Raw genomic sequence first — 20,208 nt, forward strand, 5'->3', positions numbered from 1 at the left:
CTACCGAAGAGAAATACCCTCGTCTCCTGTGAAGGGACGACATTGATGCAAGTCAAGCCGCCATACGGACTCATCCTTTTCGTCTGCAGGCGATAGTGGCACTCTCTCTTTTACCCTCTCCTTCTCTTTCTCTCCTTCTTTGTTTTCCCTGACACCGCGAGGATCCAGTCACAAAGCCCGCAACTCAACCACAAAAGCAAGGTATGTACGCCGTCTCTGTCCACCGCGCCGTCCTGGCCATGTTCTTCTGCGCCCTGTTGTGCCTCCAGCTGGCCGCCGCACAGCAGTACGCAGCGGAGGGCAGTGCGGATCCACCAGGACCGGACGGCGCCTCTGCCGCGGCGTTTCCGTGGGTGGCAGCGGGTGCCGTCCTCGCGGCAGCTGCATTCGCGTTGCCTTGAACAAGCGGAGCGATGGGGAGTGAGGAGTGGACGATAGGGCACCGGCGCCTCTCCGTTCCCATTCGGTTTTTGTTTTGTTTTTTGTTTTTTGGGGTGTGGCGAGTGTCGGATATTGAATTTGCATCACCAGATGTCCGGGTACTAAGGAAAAAAGAGAAAAAAAATACCCAGGCATGGTGGCGCCTCACCCGGTAGAACACCTCTATATGGCACCAAGGAAAGTGTCATTAATTCCTTGTTGTGTTTTGTTTTTTTTTTTTTTTGATTCTGTTCCTCTGTTTTGTCTTATGATCATGAAAAATCTGCAAATAATGTGAATAACCTTTAACACGACGCTTGGTCAACCAAATTTCGGTTGGTCCCATGACATGTGAATTTACTCTTTCCCAGTCTATTTACAACAGCTGCTTTGATTTTGTTTTTGTTTCTGTTTTTCGCCCACCGGTGCAATCTACCGAAGAGAAATACCCTCGTCTCCTGTGAAGGGACGACATTGATGCAAGTCAAGCCGCCATACGGACTCATCCTTTTCGTCTGCAGGCGATAGTGGCTCTCTCTTTTACCCTCTCCTTCTCTTTCTCTCCTTCTTTGTTTTCCCCCCTGACACCGCGAGGATCCAGTCACAAAGCCCGCAACTCAACCACAAAAGCAAGGTATGTACGCCGTCTCTGTCCACCGCGCCGTCCTGGCCATGTTCTTCTGCGCCCTGTTGTGCCTCCAGCTGGCCGCCGCACAGCAGTACGCAGCGGAGGGCAGTGCGGATCCACCAGGACCGGACGGCGCCTCTGCCGCGGCGTTTCCGTGGGTGGCAGCGGGTGCCGTCCTCGCGGCAGCTGCATTCGCGTTGCCTTGAACAAGCGGAGCGATGGGGAGTGAGGAGTGGACGATAGGGCACCGGCGCCTCTCCGTTCCCATTCGGTTTTTGTTTTGTTTTTTGGTTTTTGGGGTGTGGCGAGTGTCGGATATTGAATTTGCATCACCAGATGTCCGGGTACTAAGGAAAAAAGAGAAAAAAAATACCCAGGCATGGTGGCGCCTCACCCGGTAGAACACCTCTATATGGCACCAAGGAAAGTGTCATTAATTCCTTGTTGTGTTTTGTATTTTTTTTTTTTTGATTCTGTTCCTCTGTTTTGTCTTATGATCATGAAAAATCTGCAAATAATGTGAATAACCTTTAACACGACGCTTGGTCAACCAAATTTCGGTTGGTCCCATGACATGTGAATTTACTCTTTCCCAGTCTATTTACAACAGCTGCTTTGATTTTGTTTTTGTTTCTGTTTTTCGCCCACCGGTGCAATCTACCGAAGAGAAATACCCTCGTCTCCTGTGAAGGGACGACATTGATGCAAGTCAAGCCGCCATACGGACTCATCCTTTTCGTCTGCAGGCGATAGTGGCACTCTCTCTTTACCCTCTCCTTCTCTTTCTCTCCTTCTTTGTTTTCCCCCCTGACACCGCGAGGATCCAGTCACAAAGCCCGCAACTCAACCACAAAAGCAAGGTATGTACGCCGTCTCTGTCCACCGCGCCGTCCTGGCCATGTTCTTCTGCGCCCTGTTGTGCCTCCAGCTGGCCGCCGCACAGCAGTACGCAGCGGAGGGCAGTGCGGATCCACCAGGACCGGACGGCGCCTCTGCCGCGGCGTTTCCGTGGGTGGCAGCGGGTGCCGTCCTCGCGGCAGCTGCATTCGCGTTGCCTTGAACAAGCGGAGCGATGGGGAGTGAGGAGTGGACGATAGGGCACCGGCGCCTCTCCGTTCCCATTCGGTTTTTGTTTTGTTTTTTGTTTTTTGGGGTGTGGCGAGTGTCGGATATTGAATTTGCATCACCAGATGTCCGGGTACTAAGGAAAAAAGAGAAAAAAAATACCCAGGCATGGTGGCGCCTCACCCGGTAGAACACCTCTATATGGCACCAAGGAAAGTGTCATTAATTCCTTGTTGTGTTTTGTTTTTTTTTTTTTTTTGATTCTGTTCCTCTGTTTTGTCTTATGATCATGAAAAATCTGCAAATAATGTGAATAACCTTTAACACGACGCTTGGTCAACCAAATTTCGGTTGGTCCCATGACATGTGAATTTACTCTTTCCCAGTCTATTTACAACAGCTGCTTTGATTTTGTTTTTGTTTCTGTTTTTCGCCCACCGGTGCAATCTACCGAAGAGAAATACCCTCGTCTCCTGTGAAGGGACGACATTGATGCAAGTCAAGCCGCCATACGGACTCATCCTTTTCGTCTGCAGGCGATAGTGGCACTCTCTCTTTTACCCTCTCCTTCTCTTTCTCTCCTTCTTTGTTTTCCCCCCTGACACCGCGAGGATCCAGTCACAAAGCCCGCAACTCAACCACAAAAGCAAGGTATGTACGCCGTCTCTGTCCACCGCGCCGTCCTGGCCATGTTCTTCTGCGCCCTGTTGTGCCTCCAGCTGGCCGCCGCACAGCAGTACGCAGCGGAGGGCAGTGCGGATCCACCAGGACCGGACGGCGCCTCTGCCGCGGCGTTTCCGTGGGTGGCAGCGGGTGCCGTCCTCGCGGCAGCTGCATTCGCGTTGCCTTGAACAAGCGGAGCGATGGGGAGTGAGGAGTGGACGATAGGGCACCGGCGCCTCTCCGTTCCCATTCGGTTTTTGTTTTGTTTTTTTTTTTTGGGGTGTGGCGAGTGTCGGATATTGAATTTGCATCACCAGATGTCCGGGTACTAAGGAAAAAGAGAAAAAAATACCCAGGCATGGTGGCGCCTCACCCGGTAGAACACCTCTATATGGCACCAAGGAAAGTGTCATTAATTCCTTGTTGTGTTTTGTATTTTTTTTTTTTTTTTTGATTCTGTTCCTCTGTTTTGTCTTATGATCATGAAAAATCTGCAAATAATGTGAATAACCTTTAACACGACGCTTGGTCAACCAAATTTCGGTTGGTCCCATGACATGTGAATTTACTCTTTCCCAGTCTATTTACAACAGCTGCTTTGATTTTGTTTTTGTTTCTGTTTTTCGCCCACCGGTGCAATCTACCGAAGAGAAATACCCTCGTCTCCTGTGAAGGGACGACATTGATGCAAGTCAAGCCGCCATACGGACTCATCCTTTTCGTCTGCAGGCGATAGTGGCACTCTCTCTTTTACCCTCTCCTTCTCTTTCTCTCCTTCTTTGTTTTCCCCCCTGACACCGCGAGGATCCAGTCACAAAGCCCGCAACTCAACCACAAAAGCAAGGTATGTACGCCGTCTCTGTCCACCGCGCCGTCCTGGCCATGTTCTTCTGCGCCCTGTTGTGCCTCCAGCTGGCCGCCGCACAGCAGTACGCAGCGGAGGGCAGTGCGGATCCACCAGGACCGGACGGCGCCTCTGCCGCGGCGTTTCCGTGGGTGGCAGCGGGTGCCGTCCTCGCGGCAGCTGCATTCGCGTTGCCTTGAACAAGCGGAGCGATGGGGAGTGAGGAGTGGACGATAGGGCACCGGCGCCTCTCCGTTCCCATTCGGTTTTTGTTTTGTTTTTTGTTTTTTGGGGTGTGGCGAGTGTCGGATATTGAATTTGCATCACCAGATGTCCGGGTACTAAGGAAAAAGAGAAAAAAAATACCCAGGCATGGTGGCGCCTCACCCGGTAGAACACCTCTATATGGCACCAAGGAAAGTGTCATTAATTCCTTGTTGTGTTTTGTATTTTTTTTTTTTGATTCTGTTCCTCTGTTTTGTCTTATGATCATGAAAAATCTGCAAATAATGTGAATAACCTTTAACACGACGCTTGGTCAACCAAATTTCGGTTGGTCCCATGACATGTGAATTTACTCTTTCCCAGTCTATTTACAACAGCTGCTTTGATTTTGTTTTTGTTTCTGTTTTTCGCCCACCGGTGCAATCTACCGAAGAGAAATACCCTCGTCTCCTGTGAAGGGACGACATTGATGCAAGTCAAGCCGCCATACGGACTCATCCTTTTCGTCTGCAGGCGATAGTGGCACTCTCTCTTTTACCCTCTCCTTCTCTTTCTCTCCTTCTTTGTTTTCCCCCCTGACACCGCGAGGATCCAGTCACAAAGCCCGCAACTCAACCACAAAAGCAAGGTATGTACGCCGTCTCTGTCCACCGCGCCGTCCTGGCCATGTTCTTCTGCGCCCTGTTGTGCCTCCAGCTGGCCGCCGCACAGCAGTACGCAGCGGAGGGCAGTGCGGATCCACCAGGACCGGACGGCGCCTCTGCCGCGGCGTTTCCGTGGGTGGCAGCGGGTGCCGTCCTCGCGGCAGCTGCATTCGCGTTGCCTTGAACAAGCGGAGCGATGGGGAGTGAGGAGTGGACGATAGGGCACCGGCGCCTCTCCGTTCCCATTCGGTTTTTGTTTTGTTTTTTGTTTTTTGGGGTGTGGCGAGTGTCGGATATTGAATTTGCATCACCAGATGTCCGGGTACTAAGGAAAAAAGAGAAAAAAAATACCCAGGCATGGTGGCGCCTCACCCGGTAGAACACCTCTATATGGCACCAAGGAAAGTGTCATTAATTCCTTGTTGTGTTTTGTATTTTTTTTTTTTTTGATTCTGTTCCTCTGTTTTGTCTTATGATCATGAAAAATCTGCAAATAATGTGAATAACCTTTAACACGACGCTTGGTCAACCAAATTTCGGTTGGTCCCATGACATGTGAATTTACTCTTTCCCAGTCTATTTACAACAGCTGCTTTGATTTTGTTTTTGTTTCTGTTTTTCGCCCACCGGTGCAATCTACCGAAGAGAAATACCCTCGTCTCCTGTGAAGGGACGACATTGATGCAAGTCAAGCCGCCATACGGACTCATCCTTTTCGTCTGCAGGCGATAGTGGCACTCTCTCTTTTACCCTCTCCTTCTCTTTCTCTCCTTCTTTGTTTTCCCCCCTGACACCGCGAGGATCCAGTCACAAAGCCCGCAACTCAACCACAAAAGCAAGGTATGTACGCCGTCTCTGTCCACCGCGCCGTCCTGGCCATGTTCTTCTGCGCCCTGTTGTGCCTCCAGCTGGCCGCCGCACAGCAGTACGCAGCGGAGGGCAGTGCGGATCCACCAGGACCGGACGGCGCCTCTGCCGCGGCGTTTCCGTGGGTGGCAGCGGGTGCCGTCCTCGCGGCAGCTGCATTCGCGTTGCCTTGAACAAGCGGAGCGATGGGGAGTGAGGAGTGGACGATAGGGCACCGGCGCCTCTCCGTTCCCATTCGGTTTTTGTTTTGTTTTTTGTTTTTGGGGTGTGGCGAGTGTCGGATATTGAATTTGCATCACCAGATGTCCGGGTACTAAGGAAAAAAGAGAAAAAAAATACCCAGGCATGGTGGCGCCTCACCCGGTAGAACACCTCTATATGGCACCAAGGAAAGTGTCATTAATTCCTTGTTGTGTTTTGTATTTTTTTTTTTTTGATTCTGTTCCTCTGTTTTGTCTTATGATCATGAAAAATCTGCAAATAATGTGAATAACCTTTAACACGACGCTTGGTCAACCAAATTTCGGTTGGTCCCATGACATGTGAATTTACTCTTTCCCAGTCTATTTACAACAGCTGCTTTGATTTTGTTTTTGTTTCTGTTTTTCGCCCACCGGTGCAATCTACCGAAGAGAAATACCCTCGTCTCCTGTGAAGGGACGACATTGATGCAAGTCAAGCCGCCATACGGACTCATCCTTTTCGTCTGCAGGCGATAGTGGCACTCTCTCTTTTACCCTCTCCTTCTCTTTCTCTCCTTCTTTGTTTTCCCCCCTGACACCGCGAGGATCCAGTCACAAAGCCCGCAACTCAACCACAAAAGCAAGGTATGTACGCCGTCTCTGTCCACCGCGCCGTCCTGGCCATGTTCTTCTGCGCCCTGTTGTGCCTCCAGCTGGCCGCCGCACAGCAGTACGCAGCGGAGGGCAGTGCGGATCCACCAGGACCGGACGGCGCCTCTGCCGCGGCGTTTCCGTGGGTGGCAGCGGGTGCCGTCCTCGCGGCAGCTGCATTCGCGTTGCCTTGAACAAGCGGAGCGATGGGGAGTGAGGAGTGGACGATAGGGCACCGGCGCCTCTCCGTTCCCATTCGGTTTTTGTTTTGTTTTTTGTTTTTTTGGGGTGTGGCGAGTGTCGGATATTGAATTTGCATCACCAGATGTCCGGGTACTAAGGAAAAAGAGAAAAAAATACCCAGGCATGGTGGCGCCTCACCCGGTAGAACACCTCTATATGGCACCAAGGAAAGTGTCATTAATTCCTTGTTGTGTGTTTTGTTTTTTTTTTTTTGATTCTGTTCCTCTGTTTTGTCTTATGATCATGAAAAATCTGCAAATAATGTGAATAACCTTTAACACGACGCTTGGTCAACCAAATTTCGGTTGGTCCCATGACATGTGAATTTACTCTTTCCCAGTCTATTTACAACAGCTGCTTTGATTTTGTTTTTGTTTCTGTTTTTCGCCCACCGGTGCAATCTACCGAAGAGAAATACCCTCGTCTCCTGTGAAGGGACGACATTGATGCAAGTCAAGCCGCCATACGGACTCATCCTTTTCGTCTGCAGGCGATAGTGGCACTCTCTCTTTTACCCTCTCCTTCTCTTTCTCTCCTTCTTTGTTTTCCCTGACACCGCGAGGATCCAGTCACAAAGCCCGCAACTCAACCACAAAAGCAAGGTATGTACGCCGTCTCTGTCCACCGCGCCGTCCTGGCCATGTTCTTCTGCGCCCTGTTGTGCCTCCAGCTGGCCGCCGCACAGCAGTACGCAGCGGAGGGCAGTGCGGATCCACCAGGACCGGACGGCGCCTCTGCCGCGGCGTTTCCGTGGGTGGCAGCGGGTGCCGTCCTCGCGGCAGCTGCATTCGCGTTGCCTTGAACAAGCGGAGCGATGGGGAGTGAGGAGTGGACGATAGGGCACCGGCGCCTCTCCGTTCCCATTCGGTTTTTGTTTTGTTTTTTGTTTTTGGGGTGTGGCGAGTGTCGGATATTGAATTTGCATCACCAGATGTCCGGGTACTAAGGAAAAAGAGAGAAAAAAATACCCAGGCATGGTGGCGCCTCACCCGGTAGAACACCTCTATATGGCACCAAGGAAAGTGTCATTAATTCCTTGTTGTGTTTTGTATTTTTTTTTTTTTTTGATTCTGTTCCTCTGTTTTGTCTTATGATCATGAAAAATCTGCAAATAATGTGAATAACCTTTAACACGACGCTTGGTCAACCAAATTTCGGTTGGTCCCATGACATGTGAATTTACTCTTTCCCAGTCTATTTACAACAGCTGCTTTGATTTTGTTTTTGTTTCTGTTTTTCGCCCACCGGTGCAATCTACCGAAGAGAAATACCCTCGTCTCCTGTGAAGGGACGACATTGATGCAAGTCAAGCCGCCATACGGACTCATCCTTTTCGTCTGCAGGCGATAGTGGCACTCTCTCTTTTACCCTCTCCTTCTCTTTCTCTCCTTCTTTGTTTTCCCCCCTGACACCGCGAGGATCCAGTCACAAAGCCCGCAACTCAACCACAAAAGCAAGGTATGTACGCCGTCTCTGTCCACCGCGCCGTCCTGGCCATGTTCTTCTGCGCCCTGTTGTGCCTCCAGCTGGCCGCCGCACAGCAGTACGCAGCGGAGGGCAGTGCGGATCCACCAGGACCGGACGGCGCCTCTGCCGCGGCGTTTCCGTGGGTGGCAGCGGGTGCCGTCCTCGCGGCAGCTGCATTCGCGTTGCCTTGAACAAGCGGAGCGATGGGGAGTGAGGAGTGGACGATAGGGCACCGGCGCCTCTCCGTTCCCATTCGGTTTTTGTTTTGTTTTTTGTTTTTTGGGGTGTGGCGAGTGTCGGATATTGAATTTGCATCACCAGATGTCCGGGTACTAAGGAAAAAAGAGAAAAAAAATACCCAGGCATGGTGGCGCCTCACCCGGTAGAACACCTCTATATGGCACCAAGGAAAGTGTCATTAATTCCTTGTTGTGTTTTGTATTTTTTTTTTTTTGATTCTGTTCCTCTGTTTTGTCTTATGATCATGAAAAATCTGCAAATAATGTGAATAACCTTTAACACGACGCTTGGTCAACCAAATTTCGGTTGGTCCCATGACATGTGAATTTACTCTTTCCCAGTCTATTTACAACAGCTGCTTTGATTTTGTTTTTGTTTCTGTTTTTCGCCCACCGGTGCAATCTACCGAAGAGAAATACCCTCGTCTCCTGTGAAGGGACGACATTGATGCAAGTCAAGCCGCCATACGGACTCATCCTTTTCGTCTGCAGGCGATAGTGGCACTCTCTCTTTTACCCTCTCCTTCTCTTTCTCTCCTTCTTTGTTTTCCCCCCTGACACCGCGAGGATCCAGTCACAAAGCCCGCAACTCAACCACAAAAGCAAGGTATGTACGCCGTCTCTGTCCACCGCGCCGTCCTGGCCATGTTCTTCTGCGCCCTGTTGTGCCTCCAGCTGGCCGCCGCACAGCAGTACGCAGCGGAGGGCAGTGCGGATCCACCAGGACCGGACGGCGCCTCTGCCGCGGCGTTTCCGTGGGTGGCAGCGGGTGCCGTCCTCGCGGCAGCTGCATTCGCGTTGCCTTGAACAAGCGGAGCGATGGGGAGTGAGGAGTAGACGATAGGGCACCGGCGCCTCTCCGTTCCCATTCGGTTTTTGTTTTGTTTTTTGTTTTTTGGGGTGTGGCGAGTGTCGGATATTGAATTTGCATCACCAGATGTCCGGGTACTAAGGAAAAAGAGAAAAAAATACCCAGGCATGGTGGCGCCTCACCCGGTAGAACACCTCTATATGGCACCAAGGAAAGTGTCATTAATTCCTTGTTGTGTTTTGTATTTTTTTTTTTTTTTGATTCTGTTCCTCTGTTTTGTCTTATGATCATGAAAAATCTGCAAATAATGTGAATAACCTTTAACACGACGCTTGGTCAACCAAATTTCGGTTGGTCCCATGACATGTGAATTTACTCTTTCCCAGTCTATTTACAACAGCTGCTTTGATTTTGTTTTTGTTTCTGTTTTTCGCCCACCGGTGCAATCTACCGAAGAGAAATACCCTCGTCTCCTGTGAAGGGACGACATTGATGCAAGTCAAGCCGCCATACGGACTCATCCTTTTCGTCTGCAGGCGATAGTGGCACTCTCTCTTTTACCCTCTCCTTCTCTTTCTCTCCTTCTTTGTTTTCCCCCCTGACACCGCGAGGATCCAGTCACAAAGCCCGCAACTCAACCACAAAAGCAAGGTATGTACGCCGTCTCTGTCCACCGCGCCGTCCTGGCCATGTTCTTCTGCGCCCTGTTGTGCCTCCAGCTGGCCGCCGCACAGCAGTACGCAGCGGAGGGCAGTGCGGATCCACCAGGACCGGACGGCGCCTCTGCCGCGGCGTTTCCGTGGGTGGCAGCGGGTGCCGTCCTCGCGGCAGCTGCATTCGCGTTGCCTTGAACAAGCGGAGCGATGGGGAGTGAGGAGTGGACGATAGGGCACCGGCGCCTCTCCGTTCCCATTCGGTTTTTGTTTTGTTTTTTGTTTTTTTGGGGTGTGGCGAGTGTCGGATATTGAATTTGCATCACCAGATGTCCGGGTACTAAGGAAAAAAGAGAAAAAAAATACCCAGGCATGGTGGCGCCTCACCCGGTAGAACACCTCTATATGGCACCAAGGAAAGTGTCATTAATTCCTTGTTGTGTTTTGTATTTTTTTTTTTTTTGATTCTGTTCCTCTGTTTTGTCTTATGATCATGAAAAATCTGCAAATAATGTGAATAACCTTTAACACGACGCTTGGTCAACCAAATTTCGGTTGGTCCCATGACATGTGAATTTACTCTTTCCCAGTCTATTTACAACAGCTGCTTTGATTTTGTTTTTGTTTCTGTTTTTCGCCCACCGGTGCAATCTACCGAAGAGAAATACCCTCGTCTCCTGTGAAGGGACGACATTGATGCAAGTCAAGCCGCCATACGGACTCATCCTTTTCGTCTGCAGGCGATAGTGGCACTCTCTCTTTTACCCTCTCCTTCTCTTTCTCTCCTTCTTTGTTTTCCCCCCTGACACCGCGAGGATCCAGTCACAAAGCCCGCAACTCAACCACAAAAGCAAGGTATGTACGCCGTCTCTGTCCACCGCGCCGTCCTGGCCATGTTCTTCTGCGCCCTGTTGTGCCTCCAGCTGGCCGCCGCACAGCAGTACGCAGCGGAGGGCAGTGCGGATCCACCAGGACCGGACGGCGCCTCTGCCGCGGCGTTTCCGTGGGTGGCAGCGGGTGCCGTCCTCGCGGCAGCTGCATTCGCGTTGCCTTGAACAAGCGGAGCGATGGGGAGTGAGGAGTGGACGATAGGGCACCGGCGCCTCTCCGTTCCCATTCGGTTTTTGTTTTGTTTTTTGTTTTTTGGGGTGTGGCGAGTGTCGGATATTGAATTTGCATCACCAGATGTCCGGGTACTAAGGAAAAAAGAGAAAAAAAATACCCAGGCATGGTGGCGCCTCACCCGGTAGAACACCTCTATATGGCACCAAGGAAAGTGTCATTAATTCCTTGTTGTGTTTTGTATTTTTTTTTTTCTGATTCTGTTCCTCTGTTTTGTCTTATGATCATGAAAAATCTGCAAATAATGTGAATAACCTTTAACACGACGCTTGGTCAACCAAATTTCGGTTGGTCCCATGACATGTGAATTTACTCTTTCCCAGTCTATTTACAACAGCTGCTTTGATTTTGTTTTTGTTTCTGTTTTTCGCCCACCGGTGCAATCTACCGAAGAGAAATACCCTCGTCTCCTGTGAAGGGACGACATTGATGCAAGTCAAGCCGCCATACGGACTCATCCTTTTCGTCTGCAGGCGATAGTGGCACTCTCTCTTTTACCCTCTCCTTCTCTTTCTCTCCTTCTTTGTTTTCCCCCCTGACACCGCGAGGATCCAGTCACAAAGCCCGCAACTCAACCACAAAAGCAAGGTATGTACGCCGTCTCTGTCCACCGCGCCGTGGGTGCAGTTCCGGGGTCTCTCACTGCCACCATCCTGTAGCTGTGGCTCGCGGTATGTGTGCAGTGCGTGGAGGTGCTCCGGCGACACCAAGACAGCGAATGGAGGACAACCCCCCGTGCACGTTATCTCGATCACCGGCGTGATGATCCTGCCTCGCGCAGGAGGCATGGCTAATCCAGAGCAGTTGCCGACCAATGTGAAGTGTCCTACCAAAGAGAGAGGGAAGGAGTATTGCTGTGGAATAATCACAACTCAAGAAGCAGAGAGGAAGAAGAAACGAAGTGCAGGAGAGTAGGTATGCGTATTGAAAAAGAACCACATTGCTGGTGCTTTTGTCATCACCACGCAAACAGACACAGGGTAGATGGTGACTCAGGTGGAAGCGTGACACAAAGAAGAGGAGACCATCGCGGCACGGCCCCGTTCTGGTCACTTCATCGTATTTGTGAAAATCGTTCCCCACCCTCCGCCACCAGGCAAACACACAAAGGGTACATAGAAACATGGAGCCACACGGTTCCACACACCCATTAACGTTCTCCCAAACATCGCCTATAATATGGGATCCCGTAGATGAGCTTCGCCGTGCTTTGCCTCTGCATCTCCATCAGCCGCTCGTGGAACCCCTGCCGCTGAATACGAAAGCGAGCGCTTCCAGTGACACGGAGCCCCGAGGAGTGCGACCAGGGCCTTAGTGGGCCAGCCGGGAACTCATGACGTGCAGCATCCGCAGCTGCTTTGCCAGCGACACGTGGTGCGACCGCACTCCGCGTGCCCACTTGCGTTCGCGGTTGGTCCGACGACAAGGACGACGATATAAGCGGAGTGTGCAAAGCTCCCTCGCGCGAAGCAAGCGGCCAGCTATCGCCAAACAAATTCCGCCTCGCGCGCATGGCGTCCACCTCTAGAGTCACCCCAGGCATACAAACGATGGGAGGGTCGCGAATGCCCTGCTTCTTGGGTTCTCCTACACGCGCTGGACCAGGCTCCGTGGTGTCATCCATAATAAGAACAAGAGGACTGCAGGTGTTACCTGGCAGCGTGTCAAGGCGCTGCTGCTGATGCTGCTGCTCCCAGGCGCGCCTGTATTGCGCATATCGCCTACGTGGTCTGACGTTCTCATGACTGAGCTGCGGTGTGGGAGGAGCGGTCTCCACGAATGCGCGGCCGCCTGATAATGATGAGACGCCTCGCAATGCAGTGTCGGTGGTCACAGCTGGCAAAAGCCAGGGGGACTCCTTGAAGGAGAGGACATAAAACTGTCGGCGTTTCGTCCAGGACCCCTCGTCATCGCGGCCCTGCTGTCGTTCCTCGCCCCTGTAATGATGAGCCGGAGCAGCGTCGCCTCTGCCATCGCATGGTGTACTGTAATGGCGCATCTGCGCAAACACTTCTGTCGCAGCCTCTTGGTCCTTGAGGCAGCCCTTCGTTGCTATACAAAATGTAACCTCCGAGCACCTGTCCCGTCCTAACAGAAACAAAGGCACACAACAAAAAAAGAAAGTAGGTGACACGGGTGGTTAGCAACCAGAGACGTGTAGACGGTTTGGATGTGGAAGGAGCAGTAGAGCAAAAATACACGAAACAAAAAAGCACGCAAACAGAACCAGACTGTGTGTCACTTTCTCCTCCACACCGCAGAACGCAGTGCGAGGGAAGCAGGTATAGGTGTTTCACAGCTCGTGCGGATGAAAAGTAATTGCGACGAAAAAAACTTCCCGGCCGGGAATTGAACCCGGGTCACCCGCGTGACAGGCGGGTATACTAACCACTATACTACCGAGAACTCGTCTGAGAGCAACATCCAACAGCGACACCGCCAACCAACACCCCAGCCCAAACACACACACACGTCCGCGGAACGGACCCGCAGAGGGAGAGAAAAAGAAACAACAGCACCCACTCACTCAGACAGAAAGCCGCAGTATGCGCGTACAGTCAACGAGAACGATAGTTGGCGAAAGAGATCCCACAATCCAACATGAAAAGATCCCACACAACAGCCACAACAAAGCACAAAACACAGGAGTGCATTCACCTCAACACCCCAGACGCCGGCACACAATCACCCGACAGCATCAAAAGAAGCACACAAAACAACCACCAGCCGCATGCATGGAACACAGAGGACATCGGGAAAGGGTCGGTTTCCCCATCCCGGTCCACACCCACTGAATTCCCTCCCTTTTTTTCCACTCGTCCTCTGCGTGCAGATCACATGCAGCGAGCAGTCCAGCATCTATTTCCAATTGTCCTTTATCTTCTGTACTCGGAAAGTTGTATTGGAAAGTGTCATGATGGTGGAAGTTTTATTGAATCCGGAAAAAGTTTTATCTTTTGTTACAGGATGGAAGAAGGAAAAGAAAACATACGTAGACGGATATAATCAATTGTATGTGGGAGAAATGATGAAAAAAAAAATTACCGTTGTATAGATTTTTCTTTCGTTGTTTATTCTTTCTGTTTTTTTTTTTTTTTTTTTTGTACTTTGTTGGTGATTAAAGTGTGCAACGTATGTATAAAACCCAGTATGTAAACTGTTTGTGTATTGAAGAACGACGTTCTATCTTTGAAGTGTCATTATTTTATGTTCACACTCATTCTTTTTTTTCGTTTTGTGTGGCGTTTTATGACTCAGCTAGCATATATGAACCTGGTGGGAAGTAGGTTGAAGCAGTTTCTTATCGGATTTGCTACCCTTCTTCTTCTTTGTCTACATTCATGCTTCCTTTAATCCTTCTTTGTCTGTGTGCGGGGGTGGGTGGTGGACGAAAGAAAAAGTATAGAGAAAGCGAATCAAAGAATCAAAAAAAAAAACAGCATTTAAAAGACAGGTGACGACTACTCAATGAAGGATATATGTGCTAACAGGAATGACAATGGTGTAATAGTGACATTCTGATATTTTGCTTTTGTTTTATGTAGATTTCGCAGTATTCTCTGCGTGCATTGCAACACATGGAAATATAGCCGTAAAAACATACAAACACTTACACATAGCTGAGGAAAAATCGTTTTGCTTTCTTCGTTCGTTTCTTGAATAATCTTAGCCTTACTTCACCTATGAAAGAGAAAAAGAAGAAACAAGAGAAAACAGTGTATTTTAACTCTACCACTAGTAACCCCATATCATATAAAAAATACAAACAATAAATTGAAATTGTACCAGATATTTATCTATTAAGGAATCCTAAAAACTGACGAAATGGAAGTGCTGAGATGCCCTTTTAACCCGCCTCCCGCTATCCCCATCGCAAGTTCCACCCCTTCGCTAAGTCTAATTTATTGATGTTTTGCCCTCTAGATATTCCATCCGCTAGATTTTGCTCTGAAGTCACACAACTCCAAGTAGCACGCATGCCGTGTGAGCATAAAACTTTTTCCATGGCGCCAACTTCCGCAACCAACGACTCCGAATGCGCATTCCCTTTCTGCATAATGTTCATTAACCGTTGTTTCGCCAACGGGAATATCCAATGGCCCTGCCAAATGTATTTTAAAACCGCGCAATGCCCGGTGAACGGCGTGCGTCTGCTTTAGAAATCATGCGAGGTGAGTGCTTCCAAGCACCACCAGCAGCCACCAAAACTTCCCCTGAATCTTTGAATAATAACGCCCCCATCCGTACATGGAGGCGTCAGTGCCGAGTGTTGCCGTGGAGGGCAACTTTTGTGGAGGATGAACCGGGTCGTTCATTAACAATGTGTTGAGCCAACTTTGTCCGATGTCCTTTGCAGTTGGTGATAAATTTGCCGGGTCTCTTGGCCGTATTAATCCTCGATTTAAACGAGATAAACGTCGACGTACGATTTTCAAGAAGAAATAATAAGGGAAAAGAGCTGCACCCCTTACCCCACCCGCGCAAAGCATACGCGAAACTGCGCTCTCCAGTTCTTCGACTGTTTTGTTATCTAGTGAAGGAGCCTGCTGCAATCTCTGTATTGTTTTCTCACTTAAAGACACCGTGTTGTCTTTGTGATTGAAATGTACGCCTATGAAATCATATTCTTTAGTGTTGGGCTTCTGTTCTCCAATGGTGGCGCCGCATTGTTGCATGTTCTTCCGAATTGTCTTTCCCAAAGCATCCACCTTCTGATGTGGACCACTTATTCGGATGTTATCAATCCATACATGTATGTGTAAACCTTCTGGTGCTGCATATTGTGGCAATGCCAATTCTGAATCTCCAGCCAAAACTCTTTTAATGGTATTTATAATCTCAGGACTACATTTATAGCCCATGGGAAGGCGAGTGAACTCAACGAGTTCTCCCGATTCCGTGCGGCAACGGAAACTTGCGCGTGTGTTTACTGGTAAGGCCACCTGGAAAAAGGATGCCTTTAAATCAAATAATGTCGCGGTTTCGCCGTGAACCGCATCCAGGCACCGGGAAATGTGTCCCAAAGGCACATCGGCCTCATGATCATCCCTGTCATTCTTTTCTCTCGGCCACGCAATAAAACGTCTTCTTTCTCCGGAGGGTTTGCCCTCCACCACCGCAAACGGAACCACCCAACCTTTAGCTGGATGCGATGAAGCTGTACAAATAATTCCTGCTTCCTTCATACGCTGCGCATCAGCGTTATTAATTCGTAAGTTGGATTCAAGCCGTTTGGCGTATAATTCGGGTTTCTGCATAATGCGCCACACCTCATCCCAATGCCCCCTGGCCTTATGGTTGAGGCGGTCTCTTATCCATTGGGTGGAAAGCGTGCCTACGTCTATTTGTTGCAGCGGTAATTGTGTTTCGTCTTCTTTTGTCGCCACACTGGTTCGGTGTGATCGTTGCAGTATATTATGCCCTTTGAAAGGGGCGCGAATGTGTTGCGTTGTCAATTCTGGTAATTCCCATTTTTCTGCAGCTCATTTTTCTAATTCTTTTACATCAATGATGTCCATTGTGCGGACTTGTTTATTGTTGCGGCCCAATGGCCTAAGTATCGCACCGTGCTGCGTGGGAGTTCCATGGGGTCTGCGTGTTTCCCTAACTGTGTTAGTAATCGTGGATCGAGATCGTGTTCGATCACTGCTGCCGCGGCGTGTGCTAGCGCTCCTCTCTTTATGGAGTGAGCTGCCATTCCATACGGTCGAAGGATATTCTCCATGTCTTTTGTGGTAAATATCGTTAACTTTTCGTCGCCCTTCATTTCTTTAACGATTGTTTTGATCTGTCGCGCATCTTCTCCGATGACTGCGTGCCTCGCTGCCCTTGGTGGCTCGATCTTGTATGCTTTGGGTAAGGCTCCCAATCCACTATTTTGGCTGCTGGGTTTATGCCTGCGGCACAAAAGTTTGTTTTTGGAGTTTTGCTATTTCTCCCCAACGGCTGGCAGCAACTCATGGCAATCGTAAAGCCACTCGATCTCTTTCTCTTTTAAGAGTAACGATTACCATGTCTAATTCCCATCCTAACATAGGGCGTGCCCGTTTTAACGGGTCCTTTGCCGCCGCCTTCTGTAAACCCATTGGAAACATTCGAGTGGGTGTTCTGGGCGATGCTAGCACGGTAATTAGGGTACGCGTGTATTGGATCGTGCTGCTATTTGCCAATTGCAAACTTACAATAAATAATGGAATGCTTTCTTCCGCCATTTCTAAATTGTGCTGCACTGTGAAATCGATGAATTTTCTCATTATGGATCCCCGTTGTTCCCATGTTGTGCGGGTCCACATGTGTTTGGCGACCCGATTGGCCTCGGAAGCCAGCGCCGCGGTTTACGGACTGTGGGAAGGTGCGGGTATTCCTCAACTTCATGGCTGCTTGTATGAATGGATCCTCTCTTTTTGCAAAGGCTGAGCAATGGCCTCCCTGACATCCTGCATCTTCACTCCTGGAAAATCCCTCGCTGTCTGAATAACCCTGAGTTCGGTGTATAACCAGCTTCCGAAGCGTACCTGTTGGTTCGACATTCCTTCATTACGAATGGCGTTGGCCCATTGCACAACATTATTCCACGCATCCTTATAGGTCGAACCAGGATTAGTTGGCATAGGAAAGATTTCCTGATATGCCGCCAGCGGTTAGCTTGGGGATGCGTTGGTCATATTTTTTTATTTTTTATTCCTCGTGCCTTTATGGGTTTTACCCCAACGGTGTGGCTATCAGCTTCTCACCGTAGAGCGCCGAGGTTGCTGTCTATGGGGAGCGCTGTTTGATAGAAAAATCCCTTCGTTTTGTGTGATCCTCAAGCTCTTGTAATATTTATTTTGTTATTTTGGGGTTTTTATTGTTTGGGTTTTGTTATTTTCAGGTTTTGCTTTATTTAGTTTTATAACCAGCCTATGGAAAGTAAACAGTCTACGAGAGATTCTCTGCCCCCACCATCCTTTCCCAGAGCCCGTCGGCCACTCTCCTTTTGCTATTTATTTTTGTTATTTTGGCTTTTTAGTTAATGATTGGGCCCAAATGATCTCCTCTGTTTTTTGTTGCTTGTTGGGGATCGCGGAAAGCGTCTCTTGAGACTAATCCTTTCAGGGATTCCATAATCGAGCTCGTCGCTGGCCCTAGAGGGGTGTAGAGGCCTTACAGGGGCGGAGGAAGGAGGCGTAGGGGTTCTGGACCGCGAAGTCTGCGGTATCGCATAGTTCCGCTCCACTGCCAGAAGGAACTGGGCTAACTGTTTAGAAAAGCACAGCTTCTGGAGAGGGATATCTGTTATAGCATGCTGCATTCGCAATGGGCGAAGGGCGGGGCAACTCAAGAGATGCAGCGCTGTTTCTTCGCAGCCGGTGCGTTGGCTAGTATGCGCGCGAATATGCCGATACCCGTGTTGAGACATGCGGTGTTGTGTGAGGCCTGATTTGCTCATGCATTGTCTGTTGCATGTGGGGCAAATCAGGGTCGCAAGGTCTCTTATGTTCTCGCCCTTGCTTCGGGAGGATTTGGTTGCCCCTTTGGCAGGCATGCCTTCGCCATGGTGAAAATTTCTGCAGCGAATGGCGAGTGAAGGCATGTTGGCGTAGAACTTTTTACACATACCGCACTGAACCTTGCCGTGGTCCTCACGTTCCGGTGGCGACGAGTCTCGCTGACGTTTTTTGTTTCGGGGAAAGGTTACCTTTATCGTAATCGGCAATATCGGAGTTCCAGGTGGGTGTTTTTGCTTTTTATGGCACGATAGAGCTCCTATGTTACCGAAATCCCTTAGAAAAATTCACAGCGCAGCGATGCTGGCTGTGGGATTAACTGCGTGCCGGGTGCGTCTTTGCTGGGGTCCTCAGGATGGCGTGCTCTAATGTGGGCTTTGAGGCCTGTTTTAGAGCGCGCTACCATTTCACTTTTGTCACATGGAAATGCTGATCCCTCTGGTGTTGCTTCATCTGCTCTTGGCCGCTTTCTTTCAGCGGGAGGGCATTCTGCGTTGTGCATGCACCTGAGGTGGCGAGTTAATCCGTTTTTCTGGGGGAAGGTTCGGCAACACAAATGGCATGGAAAGGGATGTTTTTTCACTGCATGTGCTGATTGGCGAGGTAACGTATTTACCGGAGATGGGGGTCTGGGCGGCAGTGGCTCAGGCGGTATGTCCGGCGGAGGTGGTGCATGGGGAACTTGAGTTTCCAAAGCGCATAGGCTTTCTTAAAACCATGCCCGTTAACCATGTGGGGCGCTGCGGTGTTCCTGCATGAGTATTGTGCTCCGCACTCTGTGCATGCTGCTGGCTCGGATGATTTGCTCATGGGGTGGTGTCTCTGCGTTGCTTGCGGCTTCGGTGGGGCTGAGTCGTTTGCCTCTTGGGGATTCCACCATCGACAACCAGGGGGATATGGGGTTGGATTTTTCTCAGCAACCACCCATATCGATGCGAGACTCCTGTGCGGAATCTTCCAAGTGCTATTTCTTCTTCTCGGGTCAGTTCTGGGTTGTCTTTGGTGGGGTTCCAGTTCCCTGCGCTTTGCCATCTATGAGAAGGACGAGGTGCGTTTGGCGTAGGCAATGGCATCGGGAATCCAGGCATCATCCCTCTGGGCATGCCCCGCAGCCTTTTTGGCCTCAGCGTCACATTTTTCGTTCTTCTCTACTCCGCAATGGCCGAAAATAAATTGCAGTCGAATGCGGGCTTTGCGACGTTGCACTTGGAGGATCAGTTTCCATAGTTTACGGAGCAAAGGATCCGTAACAGTTAGGGGGCCAGCCTGGAGCGCTTTCAGTAGAGACAGCGAATCTGAGAATACGGAAACTCTGCAGGGTGTTGGGTTTTCTGCCGGTAATATCGTGAGTAGTTTCCGCAATCCTTCATAAAGTGCTATGGTTTCAGCCGTGTAGCTGCAGGCTAGGGGGCCGGCTCCTCTCTGCGTGGTGCTAAGCAGTTCGCCATCCTTGTAAATCATCGCCGCTGCCCCAGATTTGACACCCAGGAATACCGAGCCATCAGTCCAAATTTCATAATGTGTACGGGGTGGTGGTGTTTCTCCCATGCGGCGGAAATGTCGGGCTATCCAACGCTCAGATGCTTCCTTTTTGTGTTCTTCAGAGTCGTCAGCGGAGACGTTATCCAGTGACGTGAAGAAGCGAGCGCGCTTACCGAAACGCAGTGTCGGCGTTAATAGCGGCAACTCGCGTGGCTCTATACGGAGAGTTGGGTATGTCTTCATTAGGCGTACATAGAAGTTTCGGACTGGGTGGTTCAAGTGGTAAACCTGATCAGCGCTATCTTTCAGGGATCCACCTCTCGTCTGGCATAGTAAGAAGTGTTTTAGACTCCGTATCGCGGCTGTCGTTTCTAGTGGTGGAAGAAGGGCTTCTCGTAGTGCGTCGTCGGAGCGACATCCAAATGGGATTCCTGCTATGGTTCGACAAGCTTTGTTTTGGCCTGCTGCTAATTGTTGGCGGCGTGTGGGTGAAGCATCCCAGTACCAGACCTCAA

General features: G+C 50.0%; 13 protein-coding genes across 13 annotated transcripts; 12 read left to right on the forward strand and 1 right to left on the reverse strand.

Annotated features, from left to right (window-relative positions):
• Positions 1-184: 184 nt before the first annotated feature.
• Positions 185-463, reverse strand: LSM04_003632 (uncharacterized protein; the record flags this gene model as incomplete). The annotated part of the gene is made up of 1 exon (XM_067335715.1): positions 185-463. One exon carries the CDS (start codon positions 461-463, stop codon positions 185-187), a length of 279 nt encoding a protein of 92 aa, XP_067195125.1.
• Positions 464-574: 111 nt separating this feature from the next.
• LSM04_002136 (uncharacterized protein) lies at positions 575-1,254 on the forward strand (the record flags this gene model as incomplete). Its single annotated transcript, XM_067335716.1, has 2 exons — positions 575-592; positions 1,030-1,254. The coding sequence occupies 2 exons, from the start codon at positions 575-577 to the stop codon at positions 1,252-1,254; spliced, it is 243 nt and encodes an 80-aa protein (XP_067195037.1).
• Positions 1,255-1,266: 12 nt separating this feature from the next.
• Positions 1,267-2,108, forward strand: LSM04_005231 (uncharacterized protein; the record flags this gene model as incomplete). The annotated part of the gene is made up of 2 exons (XM_067335718.1): positions 1,267-1,392; positions 1,884-2,108. 2 exons carry the CDS (start codon positions 1,267-1,269, stop codon positions 2,106-2,108), a joined length of 351 nt encoding a protein of 116 aa, XP_067195209.1.
• Positions 2,109-2,281: 173 nt separating this feature from the next.
• On the forward strand, positions 2,282-2,964 carry LSM04_003061 (uncharacterized protein; the record flags this gene model as incomplete). Its single annotated transcript, XM_067335719.1, has 2 exons — positions 2,282-2,299; positions 2,740-2,964. 2 exons carry the CDS (start codon positions 2,282-2,284, stop codon positions 2,962-2,964), a joined length of 243 nt encoding a protein of 80 aa, XP_067195089.1.
• A 170-nt stretch (positions 2,965-3,134) lies between these two features.
• LSM04_001380 (uncharacterized protein) lies at positions 3,135-3,820 on the forward strand (the record flags this gene model as incomplete). The annotated part of the gene is made up of 2 exons (XM_067335720.1): positions 3,135-3,152; positions 3,596-3,820. The coding sequence occupies 2 exons, from the start codon at positions 3,135-3,137 to the stop codon at positions 3,818-3,820; spliced, it is 243 nt and encodes an 80-aa protein (XP_067194990.1).
• Positions 3,821-3,992: 172 nt separating this feature from the next.
• Positions 3,993-4,673, forward strand: LSM04_002638 (uncharacterized protein; the record flags this gene model as incomplete). Its single annotated transcript, XM_067335721.1, has 2 exons — positions 3,993-4,010; positions 4,449-4,673. 2 exons carry the CDS (start codon positions 3,993-3,995, stop codon positions 4,671-4,673), a joined length of 243 nt encoding a protein of 80 aa, XP_067195067.1.
• Positions 4,674-4,846: 173 nt separating this feature from the next.
• On the forward strand, positions 4,847-5,529 carry LSM04_006953 (uncharacterized protein; the record flags this gene model as incomplete). The annotated part of the gene is made up of 2 exons (XM_067335722.1): positions 4,847-4,864; positions 5,305-5,529. 2 exons carry the CDS (start codon positions 4,847-4,849, stop codon positions 5,527-5,529), a joined length of 243 nt encoding a protein of 80 aa, XP_067195327.1.
• A 172-nt stretch (positions 5,530-5,701) lies between these two features.
• LSM04_000523 (uncharacterized protein) lies at positions 5,702-6,383 on the forward strand (the record flags this gene model as incomplete). The annotated part of the gene is made up of 2 exons (XM_067335723.1): positions 5,702-5,719; positions 6,159-6,383. The coding sequence occupies 2 exons, from the start codon at positions 5,702-5,704 to the stop codon at positions 6,381-6,383; spliced, it is 243 nt and encodes an 80-aa protein (XP_067194942.1).
• Positions 6,384-6,555: 172 nt separating this feature from the next.
• Positions 6,556-7,234, forward strand: LSM04_001756 (uncharacterized protein; the record flags this gene model as incomplete). Its single annotated transcript, XM_067335724.1, has 2 exons — positions 6,556-6,573; positions 7,010-7,234. The coding sequence occupies 2 exons, from the start codon at positions 6,556-6,558 to the stop codon at positions 7,232-7,234; spliced, it is 243 nt and encodes an 80-aa protein (XP_067195013.1).
• A 172-nt stretch (positions 7,235-7,406) lies between these two features.
• LSM04_003196 (uncharacterized protein) lies at positions 7,407-8,090 on the forward strand (the record flags this gene model as incomplete). Its single annotated transcript, XM_067335725.1, has 2 exons — positions 7,407-7,424; positions 7,866-8,090. 2 exons carry the CDS (start codon positions 7,407-7,409, stop codon positions 8,088-8,090), a joined length of 243 nt encoding a protein of 80 aa, XP_067195098.1.
• A 173-nt stretch (positions 8,091-8,263) lies between these two features.
• On the forward strand, positions 8,264-8,945 carry LSM04_001924 (uncharacterized protein; the record flags this gene model as incomplete). Its single annotated transcript, XM_067335726.1, has 2 exons — positions 8,264-8,281; positions 8,721-8,945. The coding sequence occupies 2 exons, from the start codon at positions 8,264-8,266 to the stop codon at positions 8,943-8,945; spliced, it is 243 nt and encodes an 80-aa protein (XP_067195022.1).
• A 171-nt stretch (positions 8,946-9,116) lies between these two features.
• LSM04_003630 (uncharacterized protein) lies at positions 9,117-9,800 on the forward strand (the record flags this gene model as incomplete). The annotated part of the gene is made up of 2 exons (XM_067335727.1): positions 9,117-9,134; positions 9,576-9,800. The coding sequence occupies 2 exons, from the start codon at positions 9,117-9,119 to the stop codon at positions 9,798-9,800; spliced, it is 243 nt and encodes an 80-aa protein (XP_067195124.1).
• A 174-nt stretch (positions 9,801-9,974) lies between these two features.
• Positions 9,975-10,657, forward strand: LSM04_006488 (uncharacterized protein; the record flags this gene model as incomplete). Its single annotated transcript, XM_067335729.1, has 2 exons — positions 9,975-9,992; positions 10,433-10,657. The coding sequence occupies 2 exons, from the start codon at positions 9,975-9,977 to the stop codon at positions 10,655-10,657; spliced, it is 243 nt and encodes an 80-aa protein (XP_067195298.1).
• Between the last annotated feature and the right edge of the window lie 9,551 nt (positions 10,658-20,208).

The sequence above is a fragment of the Trypanosoma melophagium genome (assembly GCF_022059095.1).
Source record: "Trypanosoma melophagium isolate St. Kilda chromosome Unknown ctg1segment0, whole genome shotgun sequence".
NCBI lineage: Eukaryota > Euglenozoa > Kinetoplastea > Trypanosomatida > Trypanosomatidae > Trypanosoma > Trypanosoma melophagium.